Here is a 22,849-nt window from a genome sequence, read left to right as displayed (position 1 = left end):
TGTGGGTAGAGAAACTAATCTTAACTATATGCTTCCAGCGCCGAGCATCTGGTTCAACAAAAAGATCTGGGGATGGGGGGGCAGTGTAATAGGCATAGGCTTGGTGAGGTCGTTCGGTTTCTCCAAGTCAAGACTAGAGATTTTTCAGACTGCTTATCCTCACACCAGAGTCGAGGTTCAGACTCTGAGGTCTCCTTTGGGCCACGGCCAAACATTTGCACCGCGTGTGCCAGGAACTGTCCGGGCGCAGCTGGAACTGCAGCAAAGGGCCTCAAGGCATTTCAGTCAGGTCGCTCCCGCCCGGGTCTCCGCCTAGCGGAAATACACGCCCCAGCCCCTCACTCACTAACCCTCCACCCCTCCACCGCCAGGAGCAGGGGAGCGGGGCGGAGTTTAGGTAGCGGCCCCTCCCCGAGCTTGGAAAAAGTGGGACGTTGTGGCGGAGCGGCTAGCCGGGCCAGCGGCGCGAGCCACGCGCAAGCCCTCCCGCGCATGCTCCGCCCGCCGGTCTCGCGCGCCCGCCCCGGGCCCCGCCTCTCTCGCTTCTTCTACCCCCTCCCCCGCCAGCCTCCCTCGAAGCTGGGCCCCTCTGGGCGCGCGGCCGACGTCCCGCGTGCGTGCCGGCGCCTGACTTCACTTCCGGCTAACGCGCTCCGCTTGCCCCCTGGCCCCGGATGGTGACTGGCGGTGGTGCTGCACCTCCCGGGACTGTCACTGAGCCGCTTCCCAGTGTGATTGTGCTGAGCGCAGGCCGGAAGATGGCGGCTGCGGCTGCGGCGGCCTCGGGCCCGGGCTGCTCCTCGGCGGCGGGGGCAGGAGCGGCCGGGGTCTCCGAGTGGCTGGTGCTGCGGGACGGCTGCATGCGCTGCGACTCCGACGGGCTGCACAGCCTTTCCTACCACCCGGCGCTCAACGCCATTCTGGCCGTCACCAGTCGCGGGACCATCAAAGTCATCGACGGCACCTCAGGGGCCACCCTGCAGGCCTCGGCGCTCAGCGGTGAGTGTGCGGCACGCTGGGCGGGGGCCGGGCCCGCCGCGGGAGGAGCCGGGCCCCGGGATGCCGGGGAAGGAAGCCGCCCAGCCCCCGGGCTCGGCCTCCGGAGGAGGGAAGCGGCGTGTTGGGAGCCGGTGGCGGAGGGCAGGGCTCGGGGCTCAGGCCTGGCTGTGAAGGGAGGCCCGGAAACTGATGGAGGAGGACCTTCGGACTTGGCTTTTTCAGCGGCTGCAGCTGGGAAGGAAAGAAGGGCGAGGCCCGGAGTGGTGGGAGTTGCCTTTGGGGCCTTGAGCGTCCGGTGTAGGTTGGACCTCTGGGAGAGGTGAGGAGGTCTCGGAGCTTGGCACGGGAGAAGCCTAGGCCCCTGGCTAGGTCCTGGAGAGCGTGTCGGTACTGCCTGCTGTTAGATCAGAGAGGGAAAGGGTCGCAGCGTTGGTTCCAACGTGAGAGGCAGGTGGCTGGAGGCGAGCGTCCTAGCCGGCATCCAAGCCCTCCGCTCTTACGGAGAGAAGTGGTTCCGCGCTATTCCTGGGACCCGCAGGTGCTGGGATGTACAGCAGGCTTGGCTCCGGGGGTGGGGGTGGGGTGGGCCTGGAGTGGGGGTGGGGAGGGAAGTGGGCGGGCCAGCTGCCTGAACTGTTCCGTAGACGACTTTAGGACTCTGGCTGACGCCATGGAAGACGCCTTGTCCCCTAACTCGGGGCTTCCACCTTCTACCCCCCAGGGACGAGAAACTCAGCACCTGCGGTGTATGAGCTGTAGATTCCGTTGGTTTCGTACTGAGTGAGACCTTAGGCCGTCTCTGCTTGTTTGACCACATCGAGCGGAAAGTTGGGATACGGAAGCATGTGGAGGAGCTCGCCTGTGGAGGAGAGCTGTTCTAGCTGGTGTAAACGTTGGTCTAGGACCGGACTTGAAGTGTGCGTGAGGTGAACGCTCAGTGGGTTGGAGTGGAGTGTTTTGCAATTGCCCTGGCCAAGTTACGTTGGCTGAGATGACATTTCATTTGCAGTTGAATGATGACTGGCTTAATTTAGCTGTTATAAGTTGGAATTGAAAAGTTAGTATAGGAGTGAGTTAGACTCTTGCACAGAGATGAAGGATCTGCATTTAGCCAAGTGGAAGTAGTTATGTGGTCTTACTTATTCACTTATATTTTAACAGAGATTAATAAGAAAAGGTGGTTATTCTGGTTTACTGTGTGAGGCACTTAAGAGTACATGGCAATTTAGGGATACAAAGATAAGGATTTAATTTTTGTTGATGTGAGAGTTGTGAAAGAAATGGATTGTGTAGAGCTATAGACAATAAACCTGGATCATATCTGAAACATGTCTAAGAGAAGATTTGTATTGTAGTCTTGTAATTTTTTTTTTTTTCTTGGCTTAGGTAAAGCAGAGGAATGGTGTCCCAGATGTAGCAATGAGCATTTACTGTAACTTGGACATAACAGCTCCTCACTCTGTATGAGGGGGTGATTTTCATTAGTAATTGGAAATCCTTCTTCATAAACTGAAATGTTTTTCTCATATGGAAAGATATAAAAGCAATTATGATGGACAATCACGTATTCCTGACTCAGTTAAAAAAAAAAATAAAACATGACAAATAGAGTTGAAGCCTTCTGTGTCCCTCCTGGATTGCATTCCTCCAACACTTTCTTCCCTATGAGGTCATTTTTATACATTTGTTTATGTATTTTAGTATATACCTTTATCTTTTAAAAATATCTAATACTGTCTTTCATGATTTTAAACTTTAAGTGATATCAGAGTTGATGTATTTGGATTTCTGTAAAAAACCGTGTTAACAAAAGCGTTAAAATATTTTCAGTAGAAAGAAGAGTCTCAGAGAGTGTTTGGGGGCCATGTTTCATAAAGATTATGTGTACCAGGGTTAGTTATAAATGAGGAAATTGGATTTATATGAATGTGCCTGTTCATGAAAAGGAAGAAAACAGTCACTCTGATGGTAGATTACTGAAAGGGAGGGCTCTAGGTGCATAATGTAAGTGAAAAGTTAGGTGCATAAACTATAGCGCTGATTTGGGATACCTTAGTTGAGGATGTTGGTGCATTTAATTAAAAAGTATGCAATTGGGTGGATGGCAAAGCATTGAGGATTGAGTAGTATGTATGTGATTAAAATTATGAAGAAGAGTTGTGGGCAAACAAAATAAAAAATATTACAAAAAAGTTTGAAAGTAGCAGTGGACAAATGTTGAAATGTTTTTGTGTATGAGAAGTGCATTTTATTAATAATAATTACCACAGGTTGTATAGGTCCTATTTGTGTCATTTATTTGTGCGTAGGAATGCTGCATTTGTATGTTTTGCCTGGAATATGTAGATATTTAGTAGGTTTGCTTTTAATCATGAATAGAGGGTGATAGTCCTATAAATAAGAGTGGGGTAACCATGTAGAGTTTTATTGGGTGATAGAGTAATCATATGGATGGGTTCGGTTACATATAAACAGGTAGCCTATTAGTGTAGATTGGAAATCAAAAAATGGAAGCAGGACTTGTGTGAGTGTCCTGGTATGGATGGTATTGGATGGCAGAGATGGTGAATTTTTAAAATATTGACTAGGGTATATCTTCAAATTATCTGTATCTAACAAAATGTTTATAAATACATTTTCATAAGATTAAGAGTCATCAGTATATACTTAGGTTAGGGAAGTATTTGCTCCCTGTTGGTGTTTTAGAATTAAGATTTCTGAGTCTCTGTGCTGATCCTTTGGCTTGATGTTCATAGTGACCTCCATGATCTGGCCTCTACCAGTCTTTTTGGTCTTGTCTCCCTATTTTGTTTTGTGAAACTAGTTCATTTAATTTCCTTTCCCAATTCTATTAGTTTTACTTTTTCTTAGAATTTGTTAATTCCCTTAAGATAATTAGAAAAATCTTATCCATTTTTCAAGACCTAGAGCATGTCTTCCTGATTCTTCTGGCCTGAAGTGATCCACTGAATTCCTAAGCACATATTGGCCTTTTAATGCCTACTTTAGCAATTTAGCAGTGTAATTGCGGTATGTTTTCTGTCTTGAACTATTTAAATTCCACTTTTTTTTTTTTTGTGAATATATGATGTTTGTTTATATTTCAAACTCTGAAGGTGCGTTGTGTACTTGTTTATATCCCCTCTCCAGGACACCTAGTACAAAATACTAATAAATATTTTTGATTTGGTATGTGTATATTAATAAGTATGTTAAATGGTTGCTTCCTTACATATATATTAACTGCTAAATAAGTGTGCCTTTGGCTTGGGTTTTTTTTTTTTTTTTTCTTCCTTAAATAGACTATGTTTCAGAACAGTTTTAGGTTCCTAGTAAAACAGTAGAAAGTACAGTGTTGTCATATTACCCCTGTATACTCCCCCCATCCCCACCCCATTATCAACATCTGACACCACAGTGGTAAGTTTATTACCATCAATGAACCTGCCTTACCACCCTAAGTTCATAGTTTATGTTAGGGTTCACTGTTAGTTTTGTTCTTCTGTGGAGTTCTGATTGGGTGTGATGTGTTATAGAATATAGTTTCATTGAAATCCTCTTGCTCTGCCTAGTCACCCCTCTCTTCTCTCTACGCACTTGCAACCACTGGTCTTTTTTACTCTCTCCATAGTTTTGCCTTTTCTAGAATGTCGTATAGTTGGAACCATATGGGATATAGCCTTTTCAGTTTGGCTTTTCCTTACTAGGCATTTAAGTTTTCCTCATGTCTTTCCACGGCTCGATAGCGTCTTTCTTTTGAGCACTGAATAATACTGCATTATCTGAACGTACCGCAGTTTATTTATCCATTCCCCTGCTGAAGGACGTCTTGGTTGCTTCCAGGTTGTGACAGTTATGAATAAAGCTGCTACAAATATCTGTGTCTAGGTTTTTGTTTGGACGTAAGTTTTTGATTCGTTTGGGTCAACCCAGGAGCATGACCTCTGGATCCTCTGGCAGGAGTATGTTTAGTTTTTTAAGGAACTGCCAAACCGTCTTCTAAAGTAGCTGTACCATTTCACATTCCCAACAGCAGTGAATGAGAGTTCTGGTTGCTTCACAACCTCATCAGCGTTTGGTTTTGTCAGTGTTTTGGATTATAGCCATTCTAATAGGTGTGTAGTAGTATCTCATTGTTTTAATTTGCAGTTCCCTAATGATATATAATGTTGAACATGTTTTCATATGCTTATTTGTGGACTTTGGGTTTAAAAAATCAAAACATCTCTATATACACTACTTGACCATATTGCTTATATTGCTAGATTTGTTCCTCTCTTTAACACAGTGTTCATTCATGCCTTTTAGCATGACAGGAAGGAGCAAAGTTTTGAGTTAAGATCCTAGTTTCTTTCTTTCTTTTTTATGGCTGCACCTGTGGCATATGGAAGTTCCTGGGCCAGGAGTTGAATTGGAGCTGCAACTGTAAGCCTGCGCCACAGCCTTGGCAACACTGGATTTGAGCTGCATCTATGACCTATGCCATAGCTTACTGTTACACTGTATCCTTAACTCACTAAGCTAGGCCAGGGATCAAACTTGCATCCTCACAGAGACAGTGTCAGGTCTTTAACCCACTGAGCCACATTGGAAACTCATATATATCTATATATATATATTTTTTTTTCTTTTTTAATAAGCTTTCTTGAGGACATGTGGTGAGAGAATGGGCTTTATGTTTTAGATAGCTCTTATTTATTATTACTATTATTATTATTATTATTATTATTTTTGCTTTCCTTTTTAGGGCCGCACCCATGGCATATGGAGGTTCCCAGGCTAGGAGTCGAATCAGAGCTACAGCTGGTGGCCTACGCCACAGCCACAGCAACATGGGATCCCAGCCGAGACTGTGACCCACACCACAGCTCATGATGACAACGCCAGATCCTTAACCCAATGAGTGAGGCCAGGGATCAGACCTGCATCCTCATGGATCCTAGTCAGGTGTATTAATTGGATAGCCCTGAATTTTGAATTTCAGCTCACTTACCACCTAAACTTTCTGAACTCCAGCTTCCTTATTTGTAAATTATGATTAATATTTAATAGGTTGTAAAGATTTAAGCAGTTAATATATTTTTTTTTTTTTTTGTCTTTTTGCTATTTCTTGGGCCGCTCCTGCGGCATATGGAGGTTCCCAGGCTAGGGGTCGAATTGGAGCCGTAGCCACCGGCCTATGCCAGAGCCACAGCAACGCGGGATCCAAGCTGCATCTGCAACCTACACCACAGCTCACGGCAACGCCGGATTGTTAACCCACTGAGCAAGGGCAGAGATCGAACCCGCAACCTTATGGTTCCTAGTTGGATTCGTTAACCACTGTGCCATGACGGGAACTCCAAGAGGTAAATATTTTTAAAGTGCCTGACACTGCTGGGCACATGTATAAGTAGATACACAGTGAATGCTAGTTCTCTCAAGCCTCATGGGTGCTTAGTTTTGTCATGTCCCCTCACTGTTATTTTAAAAAATCTTCATTGACTTAGTGTTTATAGAGAGGATAAATAGCACTCAAATGTAGATGGAAATAAAAATGCTGGTAACAAATATTATCTACATTTGGATAATGTATTTCAGTATAGACATGTGACTAAATGACAGAATGAAGTCAAGACTGTTTTTTGTTTGTTTGTTTGTTTTGGCATTGCCTGCAGCATGTGGAAGTTCCTGGGCCAGAGATTGAACCTGTGCCACAGCAGTGACAATGCTAGATGCTTTACCAACTGCACCACAAGGCAACTCCCAAGACTGTTATATTACTAGTTCTGTATATATACATACATAACCAGTCTGTATATATATATAACGAACCCCACTAGTATCCATGAGAACGCAGGTTCAGTCCCTGGCTTCGATCAGTGGGTTAAGGATCCAGTGTTGCCGTGAGCTGTAGTGTAGGTCAGGCAGGACTTGGATCCCATGTTGCTATGGCTGTGGTCTAGGATGGCATATATGTACATAAGTAAATGAAGATATATGTGGGTATTAATCAGTGGGTGTTATAGTATATGTGTAAGAGGAAGTCGCATCTCTTCAGTTTTTGAGTAGGTTTCGAATCTCTTATCACAGTGAAAGAGGAAACTTCAAAGCTGCTTAGTGTTTTTGGACAAACACTCCTGTTTTATATTTCTTTATGAATATCTCTCCTTTTTCCTATAGAGATACTGACTTTGATTTGACTTGAGAAGTTTGTACAGTGGTCAAAAATGAGAAAAAATGATCTCTGTACTCTACTCCATTTGCATTGAAGAGATGGGGTGAATTTTGATTGATCGATTGTCTGATATGACAGCTTCTTGTTCAGACTTAGAACTCAGAGCTAACTATTCCAAGAAGACTTGAATATACAAAACTAATTAGGTTACCTTTCTTGTCCTCAGGAAATAAATTTTATGGATGAAACAGATTTATTACCTCTTTTAGAGGTGGAAAATACATTTTTTTTACTACTTCTGAATTGGGCATGTGTTAATTTGGGTAAAATGCAACAACTTCTTGTAAGTCTCAGTTTTGGATATTATAAATGATACAAATTACTTCCTATTTCTGACTGATACTGGTACATGAAGCCTTATTTTCAGTTATAAACATGGCATAGAGTTTAGATTTCAGTAGCCCTACAGGATAGTTTGTCTTTTGGATTCATCTGAGGGTTTTTTTTTTTTTTTTGGTCTTTTTGTCTTTTTAGGTTCACACCTGTGGCATACGGAGGTTCCCAGGCTGGGGGTCTAAATTGGAGCTCTTGCTGCTGGCCTATGCCACAGCCACAGCAACCCCAGATCTGAGCCATGTCTGCAACCTACACTACAGCTCACGGCAATGCTGGATCCTCAACCCACTGAGCAAGGCCAGGAATGGAACCCTCAACCTCCTGGTTCCTAGTCGGATTCGTTAACCACGGAGCCACGGCGGGAACTCCTGTTTTGTTTTGTTTTTTTAATTATATTGAAGTATATAGTTGACCTAACAGTGTTGTATTTGTTCAGGTGTACAGCACAGTGAATCGGTTATTCATGTAAATATATACATTCTTTTTCTTCCCCATATAGGTTATTACAAACTATTGACACTTGAATTCTTTATAATAACTTGGCAAATGTCTTTGTGGGATTTGATTATGTACTTTGGCTGTGTTTCAGTTGACTGACTTTAGTATTGCTACATGTTAATCTATCTTATGTTAAAGATTTGCGTTTATTAGCAAAACATTTTTTCTGTAATTAATTAGAGTGAATTAAGATTCTTTAAAACATTTTGCTATGTTTTCAAGACCCTCTACATTTATTCAATTTTTTGTATTTACCTCCCACTTTTTCATAACCATTCAGTGCTCAAAGATGGTTCCTGTCGTGGCTCAGCAGTAACGAACCCCACTGGTATCCATGAGAATGTGGTTTCAATCCCTGGTCTCATTCAGTGGGTTAAGGATCCAGTGTTGCCATGAGCGGTAGTGTAGGTCACAGACAGGGCTTGGATCCCGTGTTGCTGTGTCTGTGGTGTAGCCTGGCAGCTACAGCTCCCATTCCACTCCTAGCCTGGGAACTTCAATATGCTGTGAGCGTGCCCCTAAGAAGACCAAAGAAAAAAAAGAAAAGACGGTTTCTCTCTAAGAGAGTATTGTCTGTATTTTAGTAGTTTTATTTTTTTATTTTATTTTATTTTTTTTTTTGTCTTTTTTTTTGTTGTTGTTGTTGCTATCTCTTGGGCCGCTTCCGCGGCATATGGAGGTTCCCAGGCTAGGGGTTGAATCGGAGCTGTAGCCACCGGCCTACGCCAGAGCCACAGCAACGCGGGGTCCGAGCCGCGTCTGCAACCTACACCACAGCTCGCGGCAACGCCGGGTCGTTAACCCACTGAGCAAGGGCAGGGACCGAACCCGCGACCTCATGGTTCCTAGTCGGATTCGTTAACCACTGCGCCACGATGGGAACTCCGTGTATTTTAGTAGTTTTAGACTAATGAGAGGCAGTATAAGAGATTAGACTTATACTCTTAAAGTCAAACAGCTTGAGCTTAAATCTTGGTTTTCTTTGATCTTGAGGTTCATCTGTTAAAAGGGGATAATAATATCTACTTCACAAAGTGGTTGTGAGAACGAAAATGACTTAATATATGTTAAACCTATGGCACAATACCCCATATATAGTATATGCTCTATAAGCGTTTTGTGGTAGTGTTGGCTATTTCAAAGTTTGCTGAGTAGAGTAGATGTTTTTACTACAGATATTCCGTTGGAATTGCAGTATTTTTTTCTTCCAGTTTTCCACATATGTGAAAATGTGACCAGTGAAATCTAATAGGCATAATTATAAGAGCAATAATTTTGTATTATAGGATAGATAAAAAATGTAAATTAATTGATTGTGGACTTGAAATTGTTAAAAGAGCAAGGTGAGGGGAAGAGCTGGTTGATTGGTATTCATTCACACATTTATTGAACATGCGCTAGGCATGGGAGCACAAAATAATTAGGGCAGCATTTTGACCTTTGAATACATGCTTGGTTATGTTTTTAGCTAAAATCATTTTAGCTTAAGTACTATAATATAGATGTGCAGAACGCTGAGTGAATATAGTGGACGGAGTTTCCTCAGCCCGAGGGGAATAGAGAAGCTTCTCAAAGGATGTTGCCTTTATGATCGATTTGGGAAGATGAAATAGTGGGAAGGATTGTTATAGGGATGATCATCATTCTTGCTTATGCAGAGACACATTGGTCTTTTAAAACATGGTAAATTCAGAAATGTTTTAGAGGGGAGGTGGGTTGGGATTGGATGGTTAGAATTGAAGCTGAGATATTGGCAAAGACAAGAATGTAGTATGTCTTGCTAAGAAGTTTGGACTTGGAGTTCCTGTCGTGGCTCAGTGGTTAACGAATCCGACTAGGAGCCATGAGGTTGCAGGTTCGATCCCTGGCCTTGCTCAGTGGGTTAAGGATCTGGCGTTGCCATGAGCTGTGGTGTAGGTTGCAGATGCAGCTTGGATCCCGCGTTGCTGTGTCTCTGGTGTAGGCCGGAGGCTACAGCTCCAATTTGACCCCTATCCTGGGAACCTCCATAAGCCGAGGGAGTGGCCCAGGAAATGGCAAGAGAACAACAAAAAAAAGAAGTTTGGACTTGATGTCAGTGGTGGAGCCGTTGTAGATTATGATATGATCAAATTTGTTTTTGAGAAAGAGTCCAAGCTAATGCCCAGGTGTGAGAACTGATGAGAGCAGCATGTACGTTAGTTTGAGAGGTAGGAACAGCATAATTTGGTGAATGTGGGCATGAGAGTGGTTGACAGGTTGAAAATTAGGCTTCACCTGATACTTAGGCTTCTACTTTGAGTAACTGGTATTTATTAACCTGAATAAGCTGTACAGTAAGGCGTGGTGAGTAGCTTTTGTTGGAGAATGCTGAGAAGCAAGAGGAACATAGTGATTTCAGTTTTGTTAATTTTGAGATAATTGGAGGACATCCAAGTAGCGACATCTAAAGGACTTTTGGAAATTCAGAGTTGAAGCTTGATTTGGGAATACAGATTTGGAAGGCACTGGCATTCACAGGGAAAGCCTAGTCTAGTGGTTAAGGATATTGGCTCCAGGGGCAGACTGAGTTCCAGTCTGTTATTCATTGCTTATTAGCTGTGCCCTTAGGCAAGTTGCTTAACCTCTCTCTGCACTTCGTAATTAGTACCTAATTCATTTGGTTATTGGAAAGATTAAGTAAACTGATACATATAGACATTGGTTGTCCTACCATAAGCACTCAATAAATGTTACTTTTTGTATTGGTATTTTATTTATTATTATTATTTTGTTTTTTGTTCTTTTAGGACCACACTCGGGGCATGTGAAGGTTCCCAGGCTAGGAGTCTAATTGGAACTGTTGCTGCTGGCCTACACCAGAGCCACAGCAGTGCCAGATCTGAGCCACATCTGCGACCTACACCACAGCTCATGGCAACACTGGATCCTTAACCCACTGAGTGGGGCCAGGGATCGAACCCAAAACCTCATGGTTCCCAGTTGGATTTGTTTCTGCTGCGCCATGATAGGAACTCCTGTATTGGTGTTTTAGATTATACAGTTCAGTTCAACAAGTGGTTGTCTGCCATATATTGATAATAAGATGAATTTTAGATCTACTTTCTTCCCAAATCTGGAAAGCTTTCTAGGAGACGTGATATCTCAGCTGAGACTTGAAAGAAAAGAAAATAAACCCTGACACCTATGGTCAATTAGTCTTTGACAAGGGAGGCAAGAACATAAAATGGGAAAAAGAAAGTCTATTCAGCAAGCATTGCTGGGAAACCTGGACAGCAACATGCAAAGCAGTGAAACTAGAACACACCCTCACACCATGCACAAAAATAAACTCCAAATAGCTGAAAGACTTAAATATAAGACAGGACACCATCAAACTCCTAGAAGAAAACATAGGCAAAAAACACTCTCTGACATCAACATTATGAATATTTTCTCAGGTCAGTCTCCCAAAGCAATAGAAACTAGAGCAAAAATAAACCCATGGGACCTAATCAAACTGAAAAGCTTTTGCACAGCAAAGGAAACCAAAAAGAAAACAAAAAGACAACTTACAGAATGGGAGAACATAGTTTCAAATGATGCAACCGACAAGGGCTTAATCTCTAGAATATATAAGCAACTTACACAACTCAACAGCAAAAAAGCCAATCAATCAATGGAAAAATGGGCAAAAGACCTGAATAGACATTTCTCCAAAGAAGATATACAGATGGCCAGCAAACACATGAAAAAATGCTCAACATCGCTGATTATAAGAGAAATGCAAATCAAAACTACCATGAGATACCACCTCACACCAGTCAGAATGGCCATCATTAATAAGTCCACAAATAACAAGTGCTGGAGGGGCTGTGGAGAAAAGGGAACCCTCCTGCACTGTTGGTGGGAATGGAAACTGGTACAGCCACTATGGAGAACAGTTTGGAGATACCTTAGAAATCTATACATAGAACTTCCATATGACCCCGCAATCCCACTCTTGGGCATATATCCGGACAAAACTCTACTTAAAAGAGACACAAGCACCTGCATGTTCACTGCAGCACTATTCACAATAGCCAAGACATGGAAACAACCCAAATGTCCATCGACAGATGATTGCATTTGGAAGATGTGGTATATATACACAATGGAATACCACTCAGCCATAAAAAAGGATGACATAATGCCATTTGCAGCAACATGGATGGAACTAGAGAATCTCATACTGAGTGAAATGAGCCAGAAAGACAAAGACAAATACCATATGATATCACTTATAACTGGAATCTAATATCCAGCACAAATGAACATCTCCTCAGAAAAGAAAATCATGGACTTGGAGAAGAGACTTGTAGCTGCCTGATGGGAGGGGGAGGGAGTGGGAGGGATTGGGAGCTTGGGCTTATCAGACACAACTTAGAATAGATTTACAAGGAAATCCTGCTGAATAGCATTGAGAACTATGAGAAAAGTAGTTTAGCCAGGTAGAGGGAACAGCATGAGCAAGAGTAGAGGCATGAAGCAGGTGATATTTGTTATAAGCAGTTTGGTATTGAGTGCAAAGCATGACGAAGGGAGTGATGGTGTAGCCTGAAGATCTTGGACTTGGTCCTCCTGGGCTATGTCTCCCATGTTTTTAACTGTAAGAACTCCCAGTTTCAGATGAAAAAAATGTAAGGCCCTATTATGATAGGTATGTTTTTAGTATCAGTTAATTGAAAAAGTATTGCAAAACGCTTCTACTTTTAAGTAACTTTTATTTTAGACTTAATATTATCTGTGTAATTTGAAAAATACCGTAACACATACTTTGTGGGCTTTCCTTTCTGCTGGCTTAGTCTTGAGATTTTTATGGGGGAAGATGTCAGTTAACATTCCTCCATCTGTCCTCCAAATTCAGAAATTTTGTTGCTGTCATCTCACTTGCTCTTTTGTCTTTGTGGGCTCTTTTAATGCCTTCTTCAGTATTTCTTTCCTATCTCTCCAGTGGGAGCATGGGAAGGAGCAGAGGCAAATGTGCATGTATTATATTCTTATTGTTTAACTGGAGATATGTAGTTGTAACCATACTTAAGTTGTTGAACGTTTGGAAATCTGTCCTTAGGAATGTTAGCCATAACTGTAGATAGAAGGTCCCTGGTGGCCTAGAGGGTTAAGCACCTGGCGTAGTCACTGCTGTGGTGCAGGTTTGATCCCTGGCCTGGGATCTTCCACATGCCATGGGAGCAGCCAGAAAATAGAAACAAGAATAGATTTCTGTAATGTAGTATGTGAAAATAGTGGAGAGGTGGGTGAGAGGTACCTCTTTGGTGTGTGCATTGTACTGCTCATAGCCTTATGCCAGAGGTGCCTTGGGCAAGACACTTCTGAGTTACCACTTCTAAAATGGCCTGGTAGATCTTGCCCAGACTGCTTCATAATGTGATGTGATAATGAACGTAGACATTTTTTATAAGTTGTACTTCAAATGTGAGGGATACAGAGACGTTAAGCCAAATTCCTTGAGTGTAGAGTGTAGGAAAGGGAAGTACAGATGACAAAAAAGAAGCTAATTGCTATATAAAACAATTTGTGACTAAAAAAGTGTGGTCTAGTTCGAGTATGTTAAGTCAGGGAGGTATTGTAGAGGAGATAAATATAATGCTTACTTTTTAGAGGAAGTGATAGAAATGTTTGAGTAGGGCAGATAGGAGTGTCTTCTTTGAGATTTATTGTGGGCACCAGGAGTTAAAATCTTCATGATTTGTTTCTTTACTTGTATTTGGATTTATGAAATTGAAGAGACAAGTAAGACTGAAGAGATGGTAGAGCTCAGTTGTACTCAGCCTTTGATGCTCATTAGGATCATCAGGGGGGCTTTTAAAAATATGCTCTGGAAACTTCCATATATGGCAGGTGTGGCCATAAAAAGAAAAAAATGGTATATACTCTGCTCTGGTACCAGTATTCTGATTTAAAAGGCCTGGAGCAGAAGTTCATGGCACAGCGGAAGCTAATCTGACTAGGAACCATGAGGTTGTGGGTTTGATCCCTGGCCTTGCTCAGTGGGTTAAGGATCCGGCGTTGCCGTGAACTGTGGTGTAGGTTGCAGACGCGGCTCAGATCCTGTATTGCTGTGGCTCTGGCAGTAGCAACGCCTGATCTGAGCCATGTCTTATGACCTGTATATCACAGCTCACAGCAACACCGGATCCTTAACCCACTGAGTGAGGCCAGGAATCGAACCTACAACCTCATGGTTCCTAGTTGGATTCATTTCTGCTATGCTACAACGGGAACTCCCCCCATAGTAGTTTTGATTTTGCATTTCTCTAATAATCAGTGATGTTCAGCATTTTTTCATGTGCTTGTTGGCCATTTGTATAACTTCTTTGGAGAAGTGTCTGTTCAGGTCTTTTGCCCATTTTTCCATTGGGTTGTTGGCTTTTTTTGCTGTTGAGCTGTGTAAGTTTTTTTTGTTGTTTCTAGTTGTATTAAGAAAAAAGCTGGGAGTTCCTGCTGTGGTACAGTGGGTTAAGAATCTGCAGTGGCTCAGGTCGCTGCAGAGGTGCGAGTTCAACCCCTGGCCCACTGCAGTAGGTTAAAGGACCTGGCATTGCTGCACCTGTGGCATAGGTTGCAGCTGCAGCTCGGATTCAGATCCTGGCCCAGGAATTGCTATATGCCATGGGTGCAGCCATTAAAAAAAAAAAAAAAAAGAAAAAAAAAGAAGCTAACTGTGAGAATGTTGCATTTTATCACTTTATAGTTTAGTTTTAATATATTAAAATGTTCTTCAAGGAGTTCCCATCGTGGCTCAATTGTTAATGAACCCGACTAGCATCCATTAGGACACAGGTTTGATCACTGTCCTCACTCAGTGGGTTAAGGATCTGGCGTTGTGTGAGCTGTGCTGTAGATCCCAGATGTGGTTCAGATCCCGCCTTGCTGTGTGGTTCAGCCATAGGCTGGTGGCTATAGCTCTGATTTGACCCCTAGCCTGGGAACTTCCATGTGCCGCTCGTGCGACCCTAAAAAGATCAAAAAAAAAAAAAAAAAAGTTCTTCAAAATTATAGAAAATGACTCATTTATTCAAAAACATTTACTTCGTGTCAAGCACTAGAAATGTAGCAGCTAAAAAAGTCTTTGCTTTCCTTGAGCTCATAGTTTAATGGAAAGAGGTGTGTTACACACGCACAAATCAAGTGGTGATAAATGCCTTAAGAAATCAAAGCTAGTATGAGATGGTGGTGGGTATATTTGTGCTGTGTGGCCTGGGAGTGTCTCTCTGAGATGGCACTTGAGCAAAGATGCCAGTGATGTGAGCAGTAAGACAGATATCCAGGAGAAGTTTCTGTTGGGCTATTATTGTAGTATGCAAAAACAGCTGGGTGGATTTTCATCATATTTGGATGGAATTTGACTTGCACTGACTGAAAATGTAGGCTATGTGAGGAATGATAAGAAATCCGTGTGACTATTAGTCTGGAGACTTGTGCCATCTATATTAAACAGAGAATAGTAGTTTCAATTATGTGCCCCAAGTGGAAATTGGTGCATCCTCCAAATTGTAGAATTGTATTGATTTGTAGCTAAGTTGCTTCTCAAAGGGGCAACTTTGTGTAGCAACAGGAATTTATTTACAGATGGTTAAGGGTTCTCTTGTGCAGTATCAAGATAGGTAAGTTCCAAAATTTTGCTTAATTATACCCAGATCAAAATCCTGAAGGAAGACTATAACCTATGTATCCTGGATGGTGGGAGAGATTTAACTGTGAAAAATTGAACAAATATATATGAAAAAGGCCACACAATTTCTTGCAGGGTCCTTTAAGATTGAATTCTATCCATGGAAAATTTTCAGTGGTAATTGTGTTCTCAAAACTTTCTGAGTTGATATCAGCTGCTTAAGATGGTTGCAAAATGAATGGTTGGGGGGGGGGGGCACTTTTGGACAAAGTGAAGAGGGAGAATTGAAACTTGAAACTTTTTTTTGTTTGTTTTGACCATGCCGTGACATGCAGAAATTCCCTCACCAGGGATCGAACTTGTGCCACAGCAGTGACAATGCTGGATGCTTAACTGCTAGACCACCAGGGACATCCTGGAACTCTTTTTTTTAAAAAAAATTTTAGGGTGGCATTTGTGGCATATGGAGTTTCCCAGGCTAGGGGTCCAGTCGGAGCTACAGCTGCTGGCCTACCCCAAGCCATAGTAATATAGGATCCGAGCCACATCTGTTCATGGCAATGCCAGATCCTTAACCCACTGAGCAAGGCCAGGGATTGAATCCACAACCTCATGGTTCCTAGTCAGATTTGTTTCTGCTGCGCCACTACAAGAACTCCTCCTGGAACTCATAATTCAAGTAATTCTGTATCTTTTGGAGAAACTTTTCCAGGCTTAGGTAGATGTTGGTTCTCCTGCTTGGACAAGTACTATCCCTGCATTGCATTTTATTCATTTGTTAGTTTTTCTTCATGGTCTAGCCATTGAACTTTCCCAGGATTTCTTTGCTTTGCATCAAGTTCTGTTTTACAGAAATACTCATTTTGGCTTTGAATAATACAGTGTACTAACAATTATTATTAAATGACTTTGTTTTGGGTAACTGTAATTATATTTTAAAGGCTTTGTAAGAACCTAACATTAGTTTTGTACTTTTTAACTTTGAATGGTATTTGTGTTTGAATATGATGGTAGACTATCTTAAGAATTGAAGTCTAGGAGTTCCTGTCATGGTGCAGCGAAAATGAATCCAACTAGGAACCACGAGGTTGGGGGTTTGATCCCTGGCCTTGCTGAATGGGTTAAAAATCTGGCATTGCTGTGAGCTGTGGTGTAGGTCGCAGACAAGGCTCGGATCCCGTGTTGCTGTGGCTGTGATGTAGGCCAGTAGCTGTAGCTCCGATTCAACCCCTAGCCTGGGAACTCCATATGCTGCGGTGCGGCCCTATAAAGAAAAAAAAAAAAATTGAAGTCTAATGATATCTCAGTGGAGATGGACTGTTACAGTGCGTGTGTCAGTTTGTGAGTATGATATATTTCTCATAATATTTTTCCAAGTTTTGTAGGGATGCACATGAATAGTGCATTGATAGAGTTGGCCGTTTTATAAAGTAAAATTGGTATTATTTTATAATTGGTATTAGAATTGTTAACTAATTTAAAAAACACAGTTTACTTCCTTTGAAAAATTTTATCTTAAAAGTGACTTAGAAGACATCAGATAAACTAAGATGAAGTGTAGTCATCTATGATTTCATTACCTAGAGAAGGGTAGTCTTAGTGTTTTGGTGTATAACAAGTTCTTTTTTACTTTTTTCTATTGTTTAATATAGATTTATGGAATTTAGATTGTAAGATACATTATGAACTATCCCCCTTTACTTTGTTTTTTTTTTTTTTTTCTTTTGTCTTTTTTTTTTTTTTTTTCTTTTGTCTTTTTGCCATTTCTTGGGCCGCTCTCGCGGCATATGGAGGTTCCCAGGCTAGGGGTCTAATCGGAGCTGTAGCCACTGGCCTACGCCAGAGCCACAGCAACGCGGGATCCGAGCCGCGTCTGCGACCTACACCACAGCTCACGGCAACGCCGGATCTTTAACCCACTGAGCAAGGGCAGGGATCGAACCCGCAACCTCATGGTTCCTAGTCGGATTCGTTAACCACTGCGCCACCACGGGAACTCCCCCCTTTACTTTGTTAAAACTGTATTGTAAATATTTTCCTGTGTTTATATATCATATAAAAATAAATTTTGGTTAATGATTACAGTAAAATGCCTCTTTTTGTTGTGTGTCCTAGTAATACATGAATAGGTATTTGTAACCATCACCACAGTAAGGATATAGGGCATTTTCAACACCTGAAAAAGTTCCATGTGTTATTCCCTCTGGTATCCATTTGTGGTCAACATCTCCCTGCCCCAACCTTTGGCAATCACTGATCTTTTCTCTGCACTGTTAGTTATGTCTTTTCTAGAATGTCATGGAAATGGTATCCTGTAGTATCCAACTTTTTGGTACTGACTTGTTGCACATAGATAGCATAATGCCTTTGAGGGCCATCAGGTTGTTGCATGTATCCTTAGTTCATTCCTTTTCATTGCTGCTAAGTTGTATTCCATCATGAATGTTTCACTATTTATTAAGTCACTCTTTGTGTTTATTTATTTTTTTTTGCTTTTTAGGGCTGCACCCTGTGGCATATGGAAGTTCCCAAGCCAGGGCTTGAATGAGAGCTGCAGCTACTGGCCCACACTGCAGCCACAGCAAGGCAGGATCTGAGCCACATATTCGACCTACCCCACAGCTCACGGCAATGCTGGATCCTTAACCTACTGAGCGAGGCCAGGAATCAAACCCTTATCCTCATAGATACTAGTTGGGCTTGTTACTGCTGAGCCACAACAGGACTTCCAGTCAGTCACTCTTTGCAGGACATACTTTTAGTAATTAAGAATAGAGCTACTGTAATCATTTGAGTATAGTTTCTTTTTGTGTAAATCAAAGGTTTTATGTCTCTAGGATAAATACATGGAAGTGAGATTGCAAGGCCATTTACTCAGGTATGTTCAACTTTATAAGAAACTATCAAACTAGTGTGGCTGTACCATTATGCATTTCCATTAGAAATGTATGAATTCCACTTTCTCTACATCCTTGCCAGCACTTGATAGTTTCTATATGTATATATATGTGTATATATATTTTGCATTTTAGGGTCTCATCTGTGGTATATGGAGGTTCCCAGGCTAGGGGTCGAATTGGAGCTGCAGCTCTTGGCCTACGCCACAGCCACAGCAACGTGGGATCTGAGCCATGTCTGCGACCTACACCACAGCTCATGACAACGCTGGATCCTTAACACACTGAGCTAGGCCGGGGATTGAACCTGCATCCTCATGGATCCTAGTTAGGCTTGTTAACCTATGAAGGCAACTCTGATATTTTCTGTATTTTTTTAAGAAGTCAGTATTATACAAAGCTATTTATAGATTCATGGCAATCCTTATTAAAATCCTAATGACTTTTTTTTTTTGCAGAAATAGGAAGATCCATCCTCAAGTTTATATGGATTCTCAGGGGACTCCCAAATAACCAAAATATTCTATTTTTAAAAAAAATTTTCTTTGTCTTTTTGCCATTTCTTGGGCTGCTGCTGCGGCATATGGAGGTTCCCAGGCTAGGGGTCTAATCGGAGCTGTAGCCGCTAGCCTACGCCAGAGCCACAGCAACTCGGGATCCGAGGCCGCGTGTCTGTGACCTACACCACAGCTCATGGCAACGCCGGATCCTTAGCCCACTTAGCAAGGCCAGGGATCGAACCCTCAACCTCATGGTTCCTAGTCGGATTTGTTAACCACTGCGCCACAACGGGAACTCCTAGCCAAAACATTCTTAAAAAAAAAAAACAAAGAAAGAAAGGGAGTTCCTGTTGTGGCACAGAGGAAATGAATCGAACTAGGAACCATGAGGTTGTGGGTTTGATCCCTGGCCTTGCTCAGTGGGTTAAGGATCCGGTGTTGCCCTGAGCCGTGGTGTAGGTCACAGATGCGGCTCGATCTGGCATTGCTGTGGCTGTGGTGTAAGCTGGCAGCTGTAGCTCCGATTAGACCCCTAGCCTGGGACCCTCCATATTGTTGCAGGTGCGGCCTGAAAAAGACAAAAGACAGAAAAAAAAAAAGAAGAAAGTTGGAGCACTCACAGTTCCTGATTTCTGAACTTACTACTGTTGTCAAGGGGGTGGGGGGATGGGAGTGGGCTAGACTTGGAGTTAGTAGATGCAGACTATTACATTTAGAATGGATAAGCAATGAGGTCCTCATATAGCACAGGGGACTGTATCCAATCTCTTGGGATAGACCATGATGGAAGATGATATGAGGAAAAGAATGCATGTGTGTGTGTGTGTGAGTGACTGGGTCACTTTGCTTTACAGCAGAAATTGGCACAAATTACAAGTCAGCTATGCTTTAATTAAAAGGAAAACCTTACTATTACAGTGCTGTAGTAATCAAAACAATGCGGTTGTGACATAGACATAAAGACTGATGGAATAATGAGCACAGAATTAACCACTTATATATATGGTTCAGTGATTTTTGACAAGGAGGCCAAGAACCATTCAAAGGGGGAAAGTACGATCTCTTCAAGAAATAGTGCTGGAGTTCCCGTCGTGGCGCAGTGGTTAACGAATCCGACTAGGAACCATGAGGTTGCGGGTTCGGTCCCTGCCCTTGCTCAGTGGGTTAACGATCCAGCATTGCCGTGAGCTGTGGTGTAGGTTGCAGATGCGGCTCGGATCCCGTGTTGCTGTGGCTCTGGCGTACGCTGGTGGCTACAGCTCCGATTGAACCCCTAGCCTGGGAATCTCCATATGCCGCGGGAGCGGCCCAAGAAATAGCAACAACAACAACAACAGACAAAAAAAAAGACAAAAAAAAAAGAAATAGTGCTGAGAAAACTGGATATGCACACACAGAAAACTGTATATCCACATGACTTTGATTGTTATACAGTCATATACACTATGTGCTATAGTCAAACATAAACAAAACACCATATTAAAAAATTAACTCAGGGTGGTTCAAAGACTTAAATGTAAGAGCTGCTGCTATAAAGCTCTTAGAAGAAAATGAAGTGGAAAAGCTTCAAGATATTAGATTTGGCAATGATTTCTTGGATATGACAAATTGACATAAGGCGGAAGCACTCAGAGTAAAAATAGACAAATCGAAAAACTTCTGTGTGTTGAAGGACACTGTCAACACAGTGAAAAGGTAAATCACAGAATGAGAAAAAATATTTGCCAAATCACATATCTAGAGATATAACCAGATATATTTAAAGAATTCAAAATATATAGACAACTACAGCTCAACAAAGCAAAAAACAAATAGCCTAGTAAAGACTGAGCAAAGGACTTAAATAGACATTTTTCCAAAGAAGGTAAACAGATGACCAACAAGCACATGAAAAGATGCTCAGCTTCATTAATTAGGAAAATAAAAATCAAAACACAGTGAGGTACCACTTCATACCCATTAGGATGGCTTTTATTAAAAAAATAAAAAGATGAAGAGAAAGTGTTGGCAAGGATGTAGAGAGATCTACCTTTTGCAGTGTTGGTGGGAATATAAAATGGTGCAGCTGCTGTGCAAAGCAGTATGCAATTCCTCAACTAATTAAAAATTACCATGTCAGCTTGCAATTCCACATTTGAGTATAAGTTATAAAGAATTAAAAGCAAGATCTTGAAGAACTGTTTGTACACCATGTTCATAGTAGAAGCCACCCAAGTGTCCCATCAGTGGATGAATAAACAAAATGTGTTATTATGTAAACAGTGAAATATTAGCCTTAAAAAGGGAGGAAATTCTGACACATGCTACAATATGGATGAACCTTGAAGACATTGTGCTCGGTGAAATAAGCCAGTCGCAAAGGGACAAATACTGTACGATGCCACTTAGGTAATTTCATTGAGACAGGAAAAAGTAGAGTAGTGGTTGGTAGATTCTACGGAAATGGAAGTGGAGAGTTCGTGTCAGTGGTTATAGAGTTTTCAGGATTTTGGCTGCACCCACAGCATTCGGAAATTCCCTGGGCCAGGGATTGAACCCATGTCACAGTAGTGACCGGAGCCACAGCAGTGACAAAGCTGGATCCTTAACCTGCTAGGTCACCAGGGAACTCCCTAGAGTTTCAGTTTTGCAAGATGAAAAGATTCTTTTGATGGATGGTGGTGATGGTTGCACAACAGGGTGAATGTACTTAATGCACGGAACTGTATACTTAAAACTGGTTAAAATAAGTTTTATGTAGTGTATAATTTACCACAATTAAAAAAATCATTAGGGAATTCCCTGGTGGTCTAGTGGTTAGGATTCAGTGCTTTAACTGCTGCAGGCTAGGTTTGGTCCCTGGCCTCGGAACTGAGATCCTACAGTGGCTTGTGCAGGGAGAAAAAAAAATAAAATGGGCATATTTATGCAGGTTTATCTCTTGATTGTAGTCTGTTCCGTGTATCTAATAATGTCTGTCCATTTGCCAGTAGCACAGTTTTTTACAGTACTGTAAGTTTGATAGCAGGTCTCAAAGTCATGCAGTATGATATGTCCAACTTTATTCTTTATCAAAATTGTTTTGATTATTCCAGTTCCTTTGTCTTTTCAAATTATTTTGGACTCAAAATCCTCAAAAATCCTACTTGGATTTTTTTTTTTTTTTGAGATTTTTGTTGTTGTTGTTGTTGTTGTTGTTATTTCTTGAGCCGCTCCCGCGATATATGGAGGTTCCCAGGCTAGGGGTCCAATCGGAGCTGTAGCCGCCGGCCTACGCCAGAGCCACAGCAACGCGGGATCCGAGCCGCGTCTGCAACCTACACCACAGCTCACGGCAATGCTGGATCGTTAACCCGCTGAGCAAGGGCAGGGACCGAACCCGCCACCTCATGGTTCCTAGTCGGATTCGTTAACCACTGCGCCAAGACGGGAACTCCCCTACTTGGATTTTGATTGAAATTGGTTTAAATCTTTAGAGCAGTTTGGGGACTCTTTGGTATCTTTGCTATGTTGATTCTTCCAGTCCATGACCTTAGTTGTATTTAGGTCTTCTTTGATTTCTTTCATTGGTCATTTGCACTTTTCAGCATTCTTATTCTGTATACCTTTTGTTGGATATATAGCTATGTATTTTATTTTATGTTTTTAGAGCTCTAATAAGCTTAATTTTTTTTGGTAAATTTTGGTGTCAGATTCATCATTGCTAGTATATAGAAATACAGTTAATTGATTTTTGTGTATTCACCTTGTTCGCTGCAACCTTGCTAAAACTCATTTGTCAGCTCTACAA

General features: G+C 42.0%; 1 protein-coding gene across 1 annotated transcript in view; it reads left to right on the top strand.

Annotated features, from left to right (window-relative positions):
* BIRC6 (baculoviral IAP repeat containing 6) overlaps window positions 675–22,849 on the top strand; it is a 256,404-nt gene continuing 234,229 nt past the window's right edge. The window contains 1 exon segment of the mRNA XM_021087656.1: window positions 675–999. Within this exon segment, the coding sequence (XP_020943315.1) occupies window positions 675–999 (325 nt within the window).

This window comes from Sus scrofa, chromosome 3 (assembly GCF_000003025.6).
Source record: "Sus scrofa isolate TJ Tabasco breed Duroc chromosome 3, Sscrofa11.1, whole genome shotgun sequence".
NCBI lineage: Eukaryota > Metazoa > Chordata > Mammalia > Artiodactyla > Suidae > Sus > Sus scrofa.
This window is presented reverse-complemented; position numbering and strand designations above follow the sequence as displayed.